General features: G+C 38.4%; 2 protein-coding genes across 3 annotated transcripts in view; both read right to left on the bottom strand.

Moving 5' to 3' along the window:
* lamc3 (laminin, gamma 3) overlaps positions 1–18,376 on the bottom strand; it is a 230,736-nt gene that overhangs the window by 175,850 nt on the left and 36,510 nt on the right. The gene's annotated exons all lie outside the window — the stretch shown is intronic.
* On the bottom strand, positions 11,582–16,079 carry LOC125799107 (uncharacterized). Its single transcript, XM_049475082.1, has 2 exons — positions 15,350–16,079; positions 11,582–12,935 (listed from the first exon to the last, which is right to left on the bottom strand). Exons 1-2 carry the CDS (start codon positions 15,435–15,437, stop codon positions 11,947–11,949), a joined length of 1,077 nt encoding a protein of 358 aa, XP_049331039.1. The 5' UTR covers positions 15,438–16,079; the 3' UTR covers positions 11,582–11,946.

The following is an 18,376-nucleotide window of genomic DNA, read 5'->3' on the forward strand; positions in this document are numbered from 1 at the left end:
TTTCTTTAGAGAAATTACAGATAAAGCCTGAAGTACTATTTCCTAGATATTTAAACTATTCTTGTAAACTATAGAAAACTGGTACAGGAATAGGTTTAGCTGACCCACATGGCAATGTCAGCCTTTACCTTAGCTTAATATTGGGATAAGTCTTAGTTTCAGCAGTGAAAAGAGAGAAGAATTATAAGTCTGACAGGTGAAATGCAGTAATAAAGTCTTTGCTGAGACGAGAAAATTAAAAAAGCAGCTTGTCTGGGCCATAAAGCACTGCTACTACTCTACTAAAAATAAGTGTGTTTTAAAACTTTTGACATATAAATACAATTTACTTACGCTTTTTTGCACATAACGATCAGGAAATGAACCTACATTCTTCTAATTGCATTTGTCATATAGATAGATATGTTATATGTACTGTATATAGTTTCGGTTTACCACTAGTAGCCCAACTGTGTACAATTAATAAAATATTAATTAACTGAAAAAAGTTAAGAGCTGAAGACAACTTTAAATAATACTGGCCTAACAACAATACAACATACAATAAAAAACATACAGTACAAACAATACAAAATACAATATACATTTATGCTCAGGGTATTTTATTGCTTTATAATAGTCATATTACTATATATTTTATGGTATGCATTTTACAACTTGTAACTTTTGCTCCAGTAGTGTTTTTGAGGTTACTGCTGACCTGAACTGGGGACAATTTGGACGAAAGTCTCCACAATAGCCTCGATCAAATGTGAGTGCATGGCTGGGTGGTACAAAAGAGCGTCAACCCAATTTTATCTGCGACAGCCGTGGCGAACATTCCGCTTAGCCTCAGGGGACAAAATTTCATGGGACAGGCTTGAATGCTCCCGGAACAATAACTAATAACAACAAATGGGCCTAAGCCTTAAGCCAAAGGAAAAACAAAATCATATTTTTCAGTTAAAGCGTGAGGACAGGGCATGGGCACAGAGGCTGAACAGAATGAAACACTCCACTTGCTCCTGTTGTGCAAAGAGCTTAATTAAAAACTGTGTAATTACAGGTCTCCATGTAATTATGGAGTAAAGATACTGGTGCGTGGAGGACACAGAGGGTTAACTAAAGGAGGAGAAGGAGGAGACAAGACAGAAAATGCAGTGCTCTATTGCAATCTGTAGTCAGGTGCCTATATAGGCAGTAGTTTAATGCCATTATATGCTTATCTGTTCCACAGTTATCTTCTCATAAATGTATTGTTCTCTCATAAATGCATTACTTCATAACAACTTTCATAGGAGGGACTGTAAAAGCCAATCGGCTAGCATTAGCTTTTAGTCTAGCATTAATACCCAAACCTGTATTTGGTTCATCATGCACCGCATTTGAGCTCTGCTAGAAATGTAAAAAATATCTATATTGTATTGTATCATATAACCATATTTTGTTTTTCATGTAAAGACCATGTTTATTCCATGTAATTATTCCAAAAAGGGCATGGACAACTCATCCAGGAGGTCACAAAAAAACAAGAATAACATTTAAAGAATTGCAGGTCTCACTTGCCTCAGTTCAGGTCAGTGTTAATAATTTAATAATAAGAAAAATGGTCTCCACATGAGAGTTTCAAGGCAAAAAACATTAATGATGATTGATTGATGATCCCCAGGAATTTGAGTAAATATTCTCTGGACTGACAAGACAAAATTGGAACTTCTTGGAAGGTGTGTGTCCTGTTACATCTGGCATAAAATAAACAGATCATTTCAGCAAAAGAACACCATACCGCATATAAAACATGGTGGTGGTAGTGTGATGGTCTGGGGCTGCTTTGCTGTATTAGATGCAACCAAGAATTCTGCTGTTTACCAGGCAATCCTGAAGGAAAATATCTGGCTATCTGTTTGTAACCTCAAGCTCAGGCAACTTGGGTTCTGCAGCAGGACAGTGATCCAAAGCACACAAACAAGTCCACCTCTAAATAAACAAAATGAAGGTTTTGGGGTGTCATAGTCAAAGTCTGATTGAGATGCTGTGGGTGATCTTAAACATGCAGATCATGCTGGAAAACCCTCTGATGTGACTGAATTAAAACAATTTTGTAAAAAAATAAAAAAATAAAATAAAAAATTCCTCAACAGAGATTTAAAAGAAATAATTTCCAGTTATTGGTAAAGCTTGATTGCAGTTGTTGCACAACCAAGTTATCAGATTTAGGAGAAAACCCTTTTCACACTTGGCTATATTGATTTGGAGCGTTTTTGTTGCCTTAAATAAATATAATTAATCAGCACAGCAGTGCCAATATTATATATTGTAGCATGAGCCTCGAGTGTATTGTTGCGATTATACCACAGTTCCATTATTGCTGTTTATTGAAAGATTTTAAGAGTTAAAGAGGATGAGGTAATATGATCTGTTTAGTCATAAAAATTAGTTAAAATAGTTCCATTGCTGCTCTGTTTGTAGCTGCGCTGTTTGGCTTGTAAGCGCTGCATTGTTGCTAGGTTACCTGTATGTAGCAGAGTAATACAATATGGAGAGCTTCGGTTACAGTGCATTACCGGCTGGTAACGGCACTCATAAAGCGCCTCTTAGACAATCACATCGTTCACAAAATTATCATTTAAAAAGTGCTTTTTTTACGTTTAATCAGGTTATCTTTGGTTGGTATTAAAGTTGGTTTGATAATCAGAAAAATATCAGTATGACAAAAAAGGAAAAATAAAAGAAATATGTAGGGGAAAATACTTTTTCACGCCACTGTATATACTGTGTTTTAAGTATAAGTTTGCAAAATGAAAAGCAACAAAAACAAACTTTTTTAACATGCAGATATCTATCTATTGGTCTTGTATCCGGATATTTCATATGCAACACTGCTTGGTGTTAAAAGATATCACAGATGTTAATGAGTCATTGCACCTATGAGATATTTTTTGCACTGACACATCAAAGCCTGCTCTCTCCCGGCTGCAAATGGAGCTTGCCACCATAAAAAGGATGGAGATCTCTTATTCAAACGGTCATACAGTGAACAAGGGCAAGCCCGGATCACTATCTCTTTAGATAAGGAGTTATCCATCTTAGAGAAGATGCTCGCTGCCCAGGGCATTCACATTTTATATGTGCAAGTGCTCATGATTTATGTACGGCACAGGGAAGTGAATTTCGCAATAAATTTTGCACACAAGGACTGTCTGAGGCTCATTTGAATAAGAAAGTAAGTCTCGTTTGAATAAGAGAGGCTGGTTATTATTTAGGGTGCACCAACACAGGGCTTTGCTGAAGTTAAAAAAATACTCTTTTTTTTGAGTTTTTTGGTTTTAATCCAATTTGTATCTGTTGCAACTGTAGCACACAGGCGGTAATTGCCTTTTATAATGCAACAAAAATACTAAGAACATTCAGAATCAACTATTACTGCCTATGTGTAGACAACTTTGCAATAAGCATGACAAATGATCTTAAGAAATTATTAATAACGGTAAGTAGTACATTCAAAGATAATTAATTAATGGTTCATTATGGTATGCTCATACAGTTTTAAACACAATACATATCTACAGGAGTTGGACAATAAAACTGAAACACCTGGCTTTAGACCACAATAATTTATTGTCCTGATGGACAGTTCTGGTGGAAACAGGAGAGTTGAGGTGCACATTGAATTCTGCTGTGATTTGGGCAGCCGTGGTTTTATGTTTTTTGGATACAATCTGGTTTAGCACCCGAACATCCCTTTCAGACAGCTTCCTCTTGCTTCCACAGTTAATCCTGTTGGATGTGGTTGGTCTTTCTTGGTGGTATGCTGACATTACCCTGGATACCTTGGCTCTTGATACATCACAAAGACTTGCTTTCTTGGTCACAGAAGCAAGACGTGCACCAACAATTTGTCCTCTTTTGAACTCTGGTATGTCAGCCATAATGTTGAGTGCATTGCAATATTTTGAGCATAACTGTGCGCTTACCCTGCTAATTGAACCTTCACACTCTGCTCTTACTGGTGCAATGTGCAATTAATGAAGATTGACCACCAGGCTGCTCCAATTTAGCCATGAAACCTCCCACACTAAAATGACAGGTGTTTCAGTTTCATTGTCCAACCCCTGTATATATTTACCTATCATGTATTTTAGTTTAAAACAAACATAAACTGTAAAAACTTTAAAATGAGCTAAATACACTTTTCTTCATCTTTTCATCCTTCATCCTTTCATTGTCCTCTATCTCTATCTATCATTTCAAATTAAAAGCCCTCTGAAAAGTTCCGTAATTGCAATTTCCTGATGTTTCATAAAATCCAGAAGCACTGAAGGGAATTATTTGTGCAGCTGTGGGCCACTGCAGCAGAATATATGTAGCCTAAACACCAACAACCCAGTTTGGGCTTTTTCTTTTTTTCAGCCAACATTTTTGGGAGAGCAGAGAGATGTGCAGAAATGATTTGTCTGTGGTAATCGAGTTGGCGTATTCCTGTAAGGGCAAGGTTGCAGTATAATCATCTTTACCTTTGTTATTACCTTTAGCATGCCTCAAGCTTCCTGACAGAACAATCTTCAGCAGTAATCACTCTCTGGCTGGCGCGAGTCTATTGTAGCTCAGAGCCAATCAGTCTCTAAAAATAAAAAAAAAAGCCCCGCCGCAAAGGTGTGACAAAAGGCCATTTTAATGTCAGTGGATATTTAGAGGAGCTCAGGCGATGGCACAGTACACACAAAAGCAGAACGATTCTGAAGGCCTGGTTCTACTCAACAGCACCTTTTCTTCTCAGGTGAACACCTTTTCTCCACCTGTCAGCGTCTACAATGCATGTTTTTCAAATGTTGCTGAAATTCTCTGCGATTACACAGCGCTATTCACACACTGCATGAGGCGACTCATTGCATATGTATCTAAAATCCTTCCTGGAACCAAAATCCAACCGATAGTCAGACAGAAATTGGAGGGAAATATGAAATATAGGAAAGGCACTAACATAGTATGTGGTGCTCACCACTTAGTATATTCATTTGTCTATATCTGACTTTACAGACTGCTTCATTGTGCTGGTCACATGCTCTGCAATCCTCCATCCAGTTATCAAAATCATATTTATTTAGCTGCTATTTGTGATTTAATGGAGGCTGCTTTTACAAAGACCTAGCTAGCTGATCTAACGCTAGCTAAGTTAGCTTAGCTTAGAGGGCTTGCATTGCTCTTTGTACAATATATGGTAGGCTTGTGTGGAAGTAGCCGCTGTGTTTGGTGTGTGTGTGTGTGTGTGTTTGTGCCCAAAAGCATTTTCTGTGCATGTCTAATAAGAGTTAGCTGGCTAACGTTAGCTAAAACATATACCACCCTAACATATAGTTAACATTAGCTAACTAGCTAGCTAACAACATTATTTTACTGTGGAAGATATGCCAGTTGAAACTATAGTTTGCTAGCTACCATTATTTGGTGCTCCCCACTTACTATCTGGTGTTCACCCCTCACTATCTGGTGCTCAGTACTTAGTATGTGGTGCTCACCACTTACTATCTGGTGCTCACCACTTAGTATGTGGTGCTCACCACTTACTATCTAGTGCTCATCACTTAGTATGTGGTGCTCACCACTTTTTACGTAAAAAAAAAAGAAATACACCATGTCTCTTTTTTGGCTTCGTATTGGACCAATACCAATACTGTGTATTGAATCAGGACATTCCTACTATGAATAATAATTAATAATAATGTGTCTTTGTAAATGGCTAACTTACTGCATATATTCCATTCATCTGGAAGGAGATTCAGAAACAAAAGCGGTTCAAGAACAGACTCTTCCCCTATACTATCACTCTGCTGAACTTCCCTCTACACTAATAAAACATTCTCCATATACTATAGAGTGTTATAGTTTTTCTAGCATTCACTAAATACACAGTTTACTCTACACTGCATTCTGAAAACTGCATTTGTATAATCTTTACATTGTATTTGTTCTGCATTATATCATTAGAATGTGCACTTATAACATTCATCCCAAATACACTGGTAACAATGGTAATATCTATTTTTTTTATTTATTTTCCAGCATCATATAATTTTATAATATAAACCACATTTATAGGATATAGCCATCCACTATTCTATACTACACAACATAAATATAATAACTATAAAATACCAGCATAATTCATTTAAAGCATTATGTTTGTGTATTTTGCTTAAATTACTCTTTGTTAGTGTATCACTGTTGTGCTATTGGTGTTATCCAACTGGAAACAAGTGTGCTGTTATTGAGATGTAAAGCACATTTCTCCTATAATTGTCTTAACTTGGTAAGACATGATAGAAGGTCTTCCAAACGCTGTATTTATCAAATTACATACACTGGAACACAGTAAATAACACAATAACATTCTCATACCCTCAGGCTTTCTGGCATCCATGTGTACAGTAATGTGTGCAAACACTGTGAAAAGCCCATCACTATAATACTAATAACAAATTACCATAAATTCTTCCCTCTGGAAAATTAGTGCTGTATGGAAATACTTGTTTCCTGCATTTGCTGACAGAATTCAGCAGCTATTCAGTGCTTTTATACATTCATGACCAACAGAAAATAACAAGCTAAAAATGTACAAGTAGTTCATATAAAATGATGGGAAAAACACTGTAAATTTTTTTTACACCTTTTTTTTTGCACTGTTTTCGGCCAATTTTGGCCAATTTTCAAACTTAATTTCAAACTGATATTTGCAGACGTATTTATTGTATGCTGTGAAAAGAACCAGTGTTACTACAATTTTTCGAAACACGCTGTGCTTCTTAAAAAAATTGCATTTAAAAATTAATTTTAAAAAAGAGGGTTTAAAACGGTAACCAATCTATATTAGGACCAATTAGCTAACTAAAAATTAAATAAATAAATAAAAAAAAAAACACCTTTATCTTTCTTTGTTTGCATACAATTGTAAATATTTTACTGTTTCTGGTAAAAATGTATGTCCTTTCTGAATAACACTGCAATCCGCAAAATCATTATTCTTAGCAAGTGAAATTAACTAGTTTTAAGGCAGTAAATCTTATTTTTTTTTTATAAGTGTAAGATTACTTATTTTAGAAATATGATCTTATTTAGTCTCACTTAGAATTTTCACCTCTTTTTTTAGGTAATTTAGACTCAAAATAAGCGCAAAAAGTTACTAGTCAAGTTATATTGATTCTTGTGTACAAATATAAGCCACAAAATAAATTATTTTTGCTCAATTTAAGCTTATTTCACTCGTTTTGAAACGTTATGATTGCTTATTTAAAAAAAAAAATCTTACTAAGAAAAATTCCTCACCCTATTGGCAGATTTTTTTTGCTTAGTTTAAACATTTATTTACATATATTTTGTCTAGCTTTTGCCAATGGATTTTTTGCAGTATAATCAGTGTAAAAAAAGATCAGTATATGATTAATAATGAGAATAAGTACCTATAAACATGGAGTAACTGGGTATGACACAGTAAAATAATAATAATAATAATTCAGTATATATATATATATATATATATATATATATATATATATATATATATATATATATATATATATATATATATATATATATATTATTTTTTTTTTTATGAAGTTTTAATAAGTAATACAGTATTCCATAGATTTGATTAATCTAACCAGGCACAAAACCATTAATACACTGAAATGATTCTTTAAAGAACTACTCAACGATCTCGAAGAACAACACACACATAGACACACACACACACACACACACACACACACACACACACATGGTTGAAGGCAATATCCAGTGAGCATTACTCCATTATTTACCCATATTGGATTTTGATGGCTTACCCATAACCACTTAATTCAGAAGAAGAACAGCTGCCTTTTATTCTCTCTCTCGCTTTCTCTCTCTCTCACTCACTCTCTCTCTCACACAGACACACACAGTTACCTACCTCCTATCATACCATCTTCCTCTTTCTCTCTCTCTCTCTCTCTCTCTCTCTCTCTCTCTCTCCTATTACCTTTTTACCTCTCATTTCTACGTCTCTCTCTCTCTGTCCCTCATTTCCTCTATTACTCTCAGCATCTCTCCTCCACCGATACATTTTTGTCCTCATCCTCTTTTCTCTAGTGCTCTACTCTCTCCACTAGCTGTCATCACACACACACACCTCTCTTATCTGCGCTGTAATGTCACAAAAATCTGCACACTGTATTTGTTTGTCATGTCTTTGCTGTTCTTCAAATCTGATCCAAGTCAAGGGCACTCAGCTGGTGGTGCGTTTCAGTGCAGCATTTGCTATTTCTGTTCGTATGCACCAAAGACTTGATCGACACTTCACTAAAGGCTGCACGGATTGGCCATTTCTTGTAATAGCGGTTTAAAAGCAGAGCTCATTCCGCAGCTGACAGTGAGGGTAAGAATATATACGGTTGAATGAAATTTGGATTGCTTCCCAGACAACAAGAAGGAATCAGAAAGGCAACACTCTTGAACACAAAAAAAATGCTAAAAGGTTCTATGAAAAGCTTATGCATTATGTGCAGCTTGGCCTCAAGTGGAATTTTGTATGTATACAGTACAAGTCAAAGGGGTACCACTTTAAAATAAGGGTTTATAAATGGTTTACATTTAGTTTATTAATGGTTACTAATAAGGTTGTAAATGCCTTAAAAATCATTAATAATCAGTTATAACTCATGCGTAAAAAGGGCAACAATATAGATGGCTGTGGGTTCACTATTTGGCAAACAACAGGTCATTGTTGCCCTTTCTATGTATGTGTTATAACTGATTATTAATGATTTTTAAGGCATTTACAACCTAATTAGTAACCATTAATAAACAAAATAATTGTAAACCATTTATAAACTCTTTATAAAGGTAGTCTTATTTTAAAGTAGTACCTTCAAAGGTAATAGACAAAAAAACAACAACAACAAAAAAAACGCTGACATAAAAACTAAAAAGAATTCTGTTATGTTCTCATTTAGTTTGCAAGCTCTTTTTAGTACTAATTCTTCTGCATTTCTTTGGTGTCTTGATGTCTAAAAAAGCAGATGAAGATTAAGGTTAGTTAAGAGTTTGCTGTTCTGATATCTCCATGTTCGCAGTAGCTCTTGTATCAGCACCATTAGCAGCACCGTAGTTGTTCAGGAAAACAGTAAAAGCTATTATAGAAAGAAAAATGTCCCAGGACCCACCAGACCACCCTCATTTTAAAAAGAATCAGGTGATAGACAAACAAAAAACAAAAGGTTTGGTCATCACAAACATCTGATATAAAAAAGAGCTCAGCACCTCTATAAACTCCTTTAAGACAGTTGGAGAACCATTCCAGGTTCCACCTTATAAAGCTGACTGAGAAAACAAAGCCAAGAATGGGCAAAGTTGGCTTTGAAGCAAACGGTACAAAAAAAAAGTATAAAATATATTTAGGCTTTTTTAAGACTTTTTTTGTTTACCTCAGAATTGCATATGTGTTTCTCCATAGGTTTGGTGTGTTCAATATTAATCTACAATGTAGAACATAATCAAAATAAAGTAAAAAATAAAGTAAAAGTTGCCTTAACTTAGTGAAGCAGATGGGACACGATGACTTTCTCTGGCGGTATTGCACGTGTTCATTATTCATACATGAACTAGGGAGGCAACAAAATAAAATAGCATATATACTACATATAATATAAACATATACATACAGCAATATCTGAAGTCTAAACCCCTATATCCTCGCCTAAACATAACTTCAAACTTTATTTTATCACACAGCAGCACTATTTTCGAAATCTATAACTTACAGGTAGGTACTTTCTCCTTCGCCGATATGGCTGTGAGGTGCATTCTGGGATGTCGGTCTGTAAGAAGTCCACACAAGTCACCTTCCTTGTATCCTCAATAATGTGGTAAGAGCAAGAACTCATATGGGTATTTGTAGTGAACTTGACTAACTGCGATCTTCTAAATGGAACAGTATTTGGGCTGTGACTAATGACGTTTCCTGAGTACACAAGAACCACAAAATCTGCGGGACTATTCAAGATGTATTGGAGGCATTTTTGCTGGACACCATTAGGAACCTCTACAACAGCGTGCTGAGACATCTGGCATCTGGTGTTGCATTACACATTATGTCTGTATGTGTAGCTCATATCAGTCTTAATTTGAATTTGAATTTATTGTTCTTGGTAACCTTTATGTCCCTTCTAAAAAGCATTACAATCAGACACTTCCTTCTTAGTGCAACAATTGTTTAGATAGATAGATAGATAGATAGATAGATAGATAGATAGATAGATAGATAGATAGATAGATAGATAGATAGATCCAGCAGCAACAACACAATACAATAAAAAAAACATATTAAACATGAATTAAAACACAGAAGCATAAAGTAGATGTTGCTAATGGCTCTTGGAAAGATGTTATGAGTTATGATGTTTATGAGTGTTTTACTAAGCCAATAAAAGTGCCTAGATGGAGCCCATTTTTACATTTTCTTACATTTCATATATTTGAGACCATACTATTGCGAAAGACCTGATGTCCTGATAAAGTATAAAATAAGATGCCATGTGTGTGGTGTGTGTGTGTGATGTGTGTGTTTTCAAATGTAACCCGCATTACTATGTATGCCTCATTCTCACACTACAATCCCTGCCTGCCTGCTTGAGAAAAGACAAGCCAACCTTTTTTATCTCCTTAAAATGGCAGAACCCTTTCTGTTCCAGTCTAGACAAATAACCTATTCTCATACACAATCTCAGAGACACATCTCATAGATAAGAACAACATGCTGTTTCTGAGTAATGAGTCTTGTTTCAAGCCTGCGTATGTGTATGAGTGCCAGTTTTTGTACTCGAGTCCATATCCTAGCTGTGTACTATAGCCAATAAATGCATGTATATGTACTAATGCTCTTTGCATTTGAAATTACATATATATGATATATATATATATATATATATATATATATATATATATATATATATATATATATATATATATATATATATATATATATATATAGTCATGTGCATCCAGTCAAACAGTATAAATATAATGCAAAATGTACTTTTTTGAGAGAATGTCATCATCCCTGTGACCCAGTGTCATGTGTCTAGTGCTCTTTTCTTTAGCTGAGCTGTACTGTGGCTGTGAGAGTATCTTCCAGACCCTGAGGTTTGTGTGAAAGCTCTCTATAGGAAGGTGTGCTGGATTTAGAAGCAGATCAGGCCACACACACACACACACACACTGATGCCCTGCAATCAGAGGCTGCTATGAAGGTCAGAGGAGCTAGACAGAGACCTTAAAGCCGCACTAACGATACACTCGTGAATGTCAGCATGTCTGACAGAGTGTGTGTGTGTGTGTGTGTGGAAGATACGTGTGAAGTCAAAATGTAACTACATATGTCTCTTTTCATACTATTGTGGGCAGTGGTGAAATTGATGGGGATGAAAAGGGTGAAAATATAAGGTGTGTGTGTGTGTGTGTGTGTGTGTGAGTGTGTGTGTTGAGGTCTGTTGTGAGCGGTTCATATTAGGACATGAAAAAGGAAATCAATAGATGTGTAAAATAAAATAAGCATTTGTTTTTAATTGTGACGCCAGGTAGTGAGGAGTGACGCGAGCCGAGTTAAAAATACAAACAGGTTTATTAGCAGTAAAGCTAACAGATACTGCTAACAGAATAGCCAGGCAAACAAAGATCTCACTGATGACAGAAGACGTAGTCAAAAATACAGTCCGAGTTCGTAACCGAGAAACAGTCCAACCATACATCAAATCCAGAAAGGGCAAAACAAAAGACATAAACCGATAATCCGAAAATAGGGTCGTAACGAGAAGGCAAAAACAATACACAGGGAAACGCTTAGTATGTAACATGAGTTAACAATACCTCGCGGAGTTTGTTTACAAGCGGCCGCCTTAAATACAGGAAGCTAGAGGGAAATGAACCGGAACTAACTCAGAACACAGGTGAGTCTGAGCGTCGGAGCGTAACATGATTGGGTGAAGGTGAGCGTGAGTTGTTGACGTTACTGTTCATGGGATCTTGGGAAATGGAGTCAGGTAGCGTGGAAGGAGAACACGGCCGCGTGACAGTACCCCCCTCCAAAGAGTCCGAATAATCCGAAGGATGAGGACGACACAAGGAGACAGCCCCCCCAACCTCAGCGGAGTCCTGAACAGGTGGCCCAGAAACGGGAACGGAATGGATGGAAGCCCTGGACCTGGGACGACCCCTCCTGGGACTGCGGACCGAACTGAGGGACCGGACAGAGACAGAACCACCGCGTCTACCCCTTCTTGGACCTGGAGACCTTCTCCTAGGGCGACCTCTGGGGCGTGGTGCAGGACGGGATGGATGAGACCGGTGAAAGTCATCCACCATTAAAGGATCCAGGACATCAGTTGCCGGAACCCAACTTCTTTCCTCAGGTCCGTAGCCCTTCCAGTCCACCAGATACTCCAGGGCTCCCCTTCTCCTCCTGGAGTCCAAAAGTCGTTCTACCGCATAAACCGGGCCACCGTCCATAGCCACCGGAGGAGGAGGAGACGCCCCAAGCGATGTCTCATCCAACGGACCAGGGATAACCGGCTTTAATAAAGACACATGAAAAGAAGGGCATACACGGTAGTGAGAGGGTAGATCGAGACGGTAGGTAACTTCATTAATTCTCTTAATGACTTTGAAAGGGCCAATATACTTAACTGAAAGTTTCTTATTAGCATCTGGTTGCCGGAAATCCCTGGTAGATAGCCAAACCCGATCACCAGGAGAGTAAAGGGGGGTCTCACGGCGTAGGCGATCAGCCTGTTGTTTCTGCCGTTGTAAAACAGCCTCAATGCGTCTGTGAGTCTCCTCCCACACTTCCTCGCTCCGACGCATCCAATCGTCTACCGCAGGAATATTAGAAGGTTCGGCTGACCAGGGCATGATGGGTGGTTGATATCCTAAAAAGCATTGAAAAGGTGTCATTTTAGTAGTGGAACTGATCAGTGAGTTCTGAGCTAGTTCCGCCCAAGGGAGAAATTTGGCCCAATCATGGACATTGTTAGAACAATAGATTCTCAAAAACTTTCCTAGCTCCTGATTCATTCTCTCACATTGTCCATTGCTTTGAGGGTGATAGCCAGAAGATAAACTAACAGATATACCCAAACTACTCATAAAGGCAGACCAAACTTGAGAAATAAATTGGGGACCACGATCAGAGACAATATCTTCAGGGATACCAAAAACACGAAAAACATGAATAAAAATGGCTTCAGCAGTTTCTAGGGCCGTAGGCATTTTACTAAAAGGAATGAACCTAACTCCGCGAGAGAAACGGTCTATAACTGTCATGATAACTGTGTGACCCATAGATTCAGGAAGATCAGAAACAAAATCGACAGCTAAGTGAGACCAAGGCCGAGCAGGAACAGGCAGAGGTACTAATTTACCGGCAGGTAGAGTACGGGGAGTTTTACTCTGAGCACACACAGTACAGGAGGCTACAAAATTGTGGATGTCAGATCGCATATTTTCCCACCAGAAACGACTCTCTAATAATTGAAAAGTGCGAGTCTCGCCAGGATGTCCTGAAGTAGGAGAAGTGTGTGCCCAAGTAATGAGTCTATCTCTGCACTGGTCTGGTACATAAGATTTGTCTGGGGGGCACTGCAAAGGAGGAGGGGATGTAGAGTTAATTAGATTGATCTCCTCCGAGATGTCCCATCTGATAGGAGCTAGAACTATACCTGGTTTTAGAATTGTAGAGGGTTCTGAGGTTTCTACATTATCTTCCTCATAAATTCGTGAGAGGGCATCTGCCTTGGTGTTTCTGGAGCCAGGTCGATAAGTGATTACAAAATTGAAACGAGCAAAGAAGACAGACCAACGTGCTTGACGTGAATTCATACTTTTCATAGATCTCAAGAATTCTAAATTTCTGTGATCAGTTATTACCACGAAAGGATGTAGTGCTCCCTCTAACCAGTGTCTCCATTCTTCTAAAGCTAATTTAATGGCCAATAGTTCACGATCACCAATACCATAGTTCCGTTCAGCAGGGGAGAGTTTGTGGGAGAAGTAGGCTACAGGGTGCATCTTACTGGGAGAGCCAATATTTTGGGAGAGGACAGCACCTACTCCAACACTGGATGCATCTACCTCAACAACAAAGGGCTCCTTAGGATCTGGATGTTTTAACAAGGGAGCTGAAGTAAACACCTCTTTGAGAGAAGAGAAAGCATTTGATGCTTCTTCAGACCAGATCAACTTTCTAGCATTCCGTTTCAATAGATTGGTCAGTGGAGCAGCTACAGAACTATAATTACGAATAAATCTTCTATAAAAGTTTGCGAAACCAAGAAATCTTTGTAGTTCCTTTACTGATCTAGGGGTAGGCCAGTTAACTACAGCCTGAATCTTCCTATCATCCATAGTAATGCCTCTGGCACTAATAACATAACCCAAAAAGGAAATGGTAGACAGATTAAATTCACATTTTTCCGCTTTAACGAAAAGCTGGTTTTGGAGAAGACGGGTCAATACCGCACGAACATGGGAAATGTGTGTAGTCAAGTCAGATGAATAAATTAGAATGTCGTCTATAAAAGCTATGACAAATTTTCCTAGCATGTCACGGAGTACATCGTTTATGAAAGATTGGAATACGGACGGGGCGTTCTTGAGACCAAACGGCATAACTAAGTATTCATAGTGCCCCCTAGTGGTGAAAAAGGCAGTCTTCCACTCATCACCCTCTCTAATTCTCACCAAGTTATAAGCACTGCGGAGATCTAATTTAGTGAAGATGGAAGCTCCGCGTAGTTGTTCAAGCGCTACAGGTACTAAAGGGAGAGGATAGGGATAAGTTTTGGTAACTGCATTTAGTTGTCGATAGTCGATACATGGGCGCAGACCTCCATCCTTTTTTTTGACAAAGAAAAAGGATGCAGCTACAGGAGAGGTGGAATGACGAATGAACCCCTGAGATAGAGCCTCCTGCACATACTCCTCCATAGCACGTTCCTCAGTTTGAGTTAAAGGATATATACGTGACTTGGGAGGTATCTGATTGTCTATAAGCTCTATAGCACAGTCATAGGAGCGATGTGGGGGAAGTTGAGTAGCACGTGACTTGCTAAAAACTTCATTCAGATCAGAGCAATAAGGAGGAATATGTGCAAGTGACTCCAGGCCAGGACTCTCTACAGTGGTAGATTGGATCATTAATTTAGGAACAGTAATGCAGTGATCATGACAGTATGGAGACCAAGAAATAATTTCACAGTTAGACCAAGAAATCAGAGGATTATGTTTTTTCAACCATGGAAGTCCTAATATAATTTGATAATTAGTGTCCTTCATCACAAAAAACCTGATCTCTTCTGAGTGCAGAGCGCTGACGTTGAGCTTGACAGGTGTGGTGGTGTGGGAAACAGCTCCTCGGCCAACTGGGGTCCCATCCACCGCAGACAGTCTCATAGGATTTTCCAATTGTTCGAACGGAATCTGGAGTTGTCTGGTCAGCTGCTCGTGTATAAAGTTCCCCTCGGCACCGGAATCAATCAGGGCTGGAAACACAAATGAAGAAGACTGGCAGAACAGAACAACAGAAATAATAAAAGATCTTGAAAACATATCAGGACTAAGTCGGCTTACCCCTTTAGCGTGTGGAATCCTCTCCACACGCTTTCCCGAGTTAGTAGCAGATGGCTCATATGGACGGTCCGGGTTGCCATGATAACCATGGGAGAGCCCACCGTAGGACGAGCCTGAAGTATCTTGGCGTTGAACTCGGGAGGGGCAAAGCTGACAATCTCGCAACACATGATCTGCACTGCCACAATAGAAGCATAATCCAGCTTGAAATCGTCGCTTTCTTTCTTCTTTTGACAAACGGGTAGCGTCTACTTGCATGGGTTCCTCATCCCTGAGTGTGGTCCGTGGAGTAAATCCAGATGCGCGTGGCGTAGCAAAACGAGGAGAAGTAGCAGCAGCTCTACGGCCAGGTACTGAGCTCTGTTTGAGCTGATCAAGTCTGATGGCTAAAGATATAAGTTCATCCAAAGGCAGCCCATCATCCTTGCAAGCTAATTCGGCCAAAACATCAGCCTTGAGTCCATTTCGAAACATCACGTGTAGAGCTGGTTCATTCCAACCACTACCAGCAGCCAAAGTACGGAATTCGAGAGCGAAATCAGACACGGGTCGGTTTCCTTGACGTAACTGAACCAATAACTCTCCCTGAGATTGTCCGTGATGCGGGTGATCAAAAACCAACTTAAATTCCCTGAGGAAATGCTCGTATGGGCTATTTTCAATACTAGGCCAAATAGCAGTAGCCCAATCCAAAGCCTTGCCGGTGAGACGAGATATAAAAAACGAAATACGCGCAGCGTCGGCACTAACTGCTGAATTAGCAAAAAATAGTGACATCTGCAAGAGAAAGCCTCTGCATAAATCTGGAGAACCATCATATTTATCAGGTTTGCTTACCGGAAAAGCGGCTGCCGAGGGAGCGATAGCAGGAGAGCTAACCGGGGCCTGGTTAGCAGAGGCTAGGCTAGCTGGAGTGGCCACTCTCAGCTGGGCAAGCTGAGTAGCGATATCCTGAAGGCTAGCAGTTATCTGAGCTAGCTGAGAGTGTTGATCTGACTGCTGGGTAGTAAGAGCAGTAACGGTGTTAGCAAGGCTCTCAAAAAGCTGGCTATGCTGTTCGAGAACCCTCCCCTGGTTCCCGACTGCCTGCTGGAGATCATTAAACTCGGCCATCACTTCAGGCGAGGTATTCTGTGACGCCAGGTAGTGAGGAGTGACGCGAGCCGAGTTAAAAATACAAACAGGTTTATTAGCAGTAAAGCTAACAGATACTGCTAACAGAATAGCCAGGCAAACAAAGATCTCACTGATGACAGAAGACGTAGTCAAAAATACAGTCCGAGTTCGTAACCGAGAAACAGTCCAACCATACATCAAATCCAGAAAGGGCAAAACAAAAGACATAAACCGATAATCCGAAAATAGGGTCGTAACGAGAAGGCAAAAACAATACACAGGGAAACGCTTAGTATGTAACATGAGTTAACAATACCTCGCGGAGTTTGTTTACAAGCGGCCGCCTTAAATACAGGAAGCTAGAGGGAAATGAACCGGAACTAACTCAGAACACAGGTGAGTCTGAGCGTCGGAGCGTAACATGATTGGGTGAAGGTGAGCGTGAGTTGTTGACGTTACTGTTCATGGGATCTTGGGAAATGGAGTCAGGTAGCGTGGAAGGAGAACACGGCCGCGTGACATTAATATTATTGTTTATTTTTAGCTGGTTCTGATGTTTAGAAACATTTTTAATTATAATCAAACTAATTATGTCTTTCATTTGCTTTATTTAAGTGATGTAAGTTTGGGAAGTAAGTTATGTAGTATTAATTTACTGTCTGGGAAGCTGCCCTTCAGTGTATAGCCATTATATACAGTATGTGAAGAATATGTATTACTACGTTTTATGCATGCAAATATATGTAAATTTGAAGTATAAATAATCAGCATCATTAAAAGTTAAACCAATCTATAAGTTATACGTGACTTAAGAGAGTTTTAAATTAGAATAAATCATATTTTTTTAATGCACATGTTTGTTTTTGAGCTGGCCATGGACTTTTTAATTTAGTGAATACACAACATATCGCCGTAATTGGGGTCAAAAAGGTTCAAGTATGTATCTTATACATAAATACAATCTGAAGCAAAGAAACTTTATGTTGCCTGACTAAAGATACTGTACACAAACCCTTGAAGATCCCTTCCCAGTGAGAATTTGGTAACACTTCATTATATTAGACATATAATTGCATTTTAGAATTTTAACAATTAGACGTGTCATATTTTATTAAAACCTTTGACACTTTTGACACATTTTCACTAGCAGGTGTAAATGCATGTGATTAAGATTTAATCAGGGTACAATCCAGACACGTCTAACATGAAGAGACCAGGTGAAATCAGGTTCTTACATTGCTAAGAATGAACATTTACTTAAACAGTTCTTTTCAAATAGTTGTATACCATCATAAATTCAATTATCACAATGATATTATGATATAAAAGAATATATTCTTGTCCTAAAAGGGAAATCTCTAAATTATAAATCTATATTGCGCTCCTCAAACATTTCAACCAGTTAGATTAAAAAGTGATAGGAAAAGAAACTTGGAGTTAACATGAGGAATGAGGAATAGTGCAAAAACTACACTGATAAGATCGTGGAGGGAATTTAGTTTAAAGTCAGTTGTTTTTTTTTTTTTTTTAACCACTTAAAGAGTTGGACATACTATACAACACCACCACTTGGGTCTTATCCTAAAAGATTGTCTAGAGACCGACAAATATGTATTTAGAAGTACAT

This window comes from Astyanax mexicanus, chromosome 1 (assembly GCF_023375975.1).
Source record: "Astyanax mexicanus isolate ESR-SI-001 chromosome 1, AstMex3_surface, whole genome shotgun sequence".
In the NCBI taxonomy this organism is placed as follows: Eukaryota; Metazoa; Chordata; class Actinopteri; order Characiformes; family Acestrorhamphidae; genus Astyanax; species Astyanax mexicanus.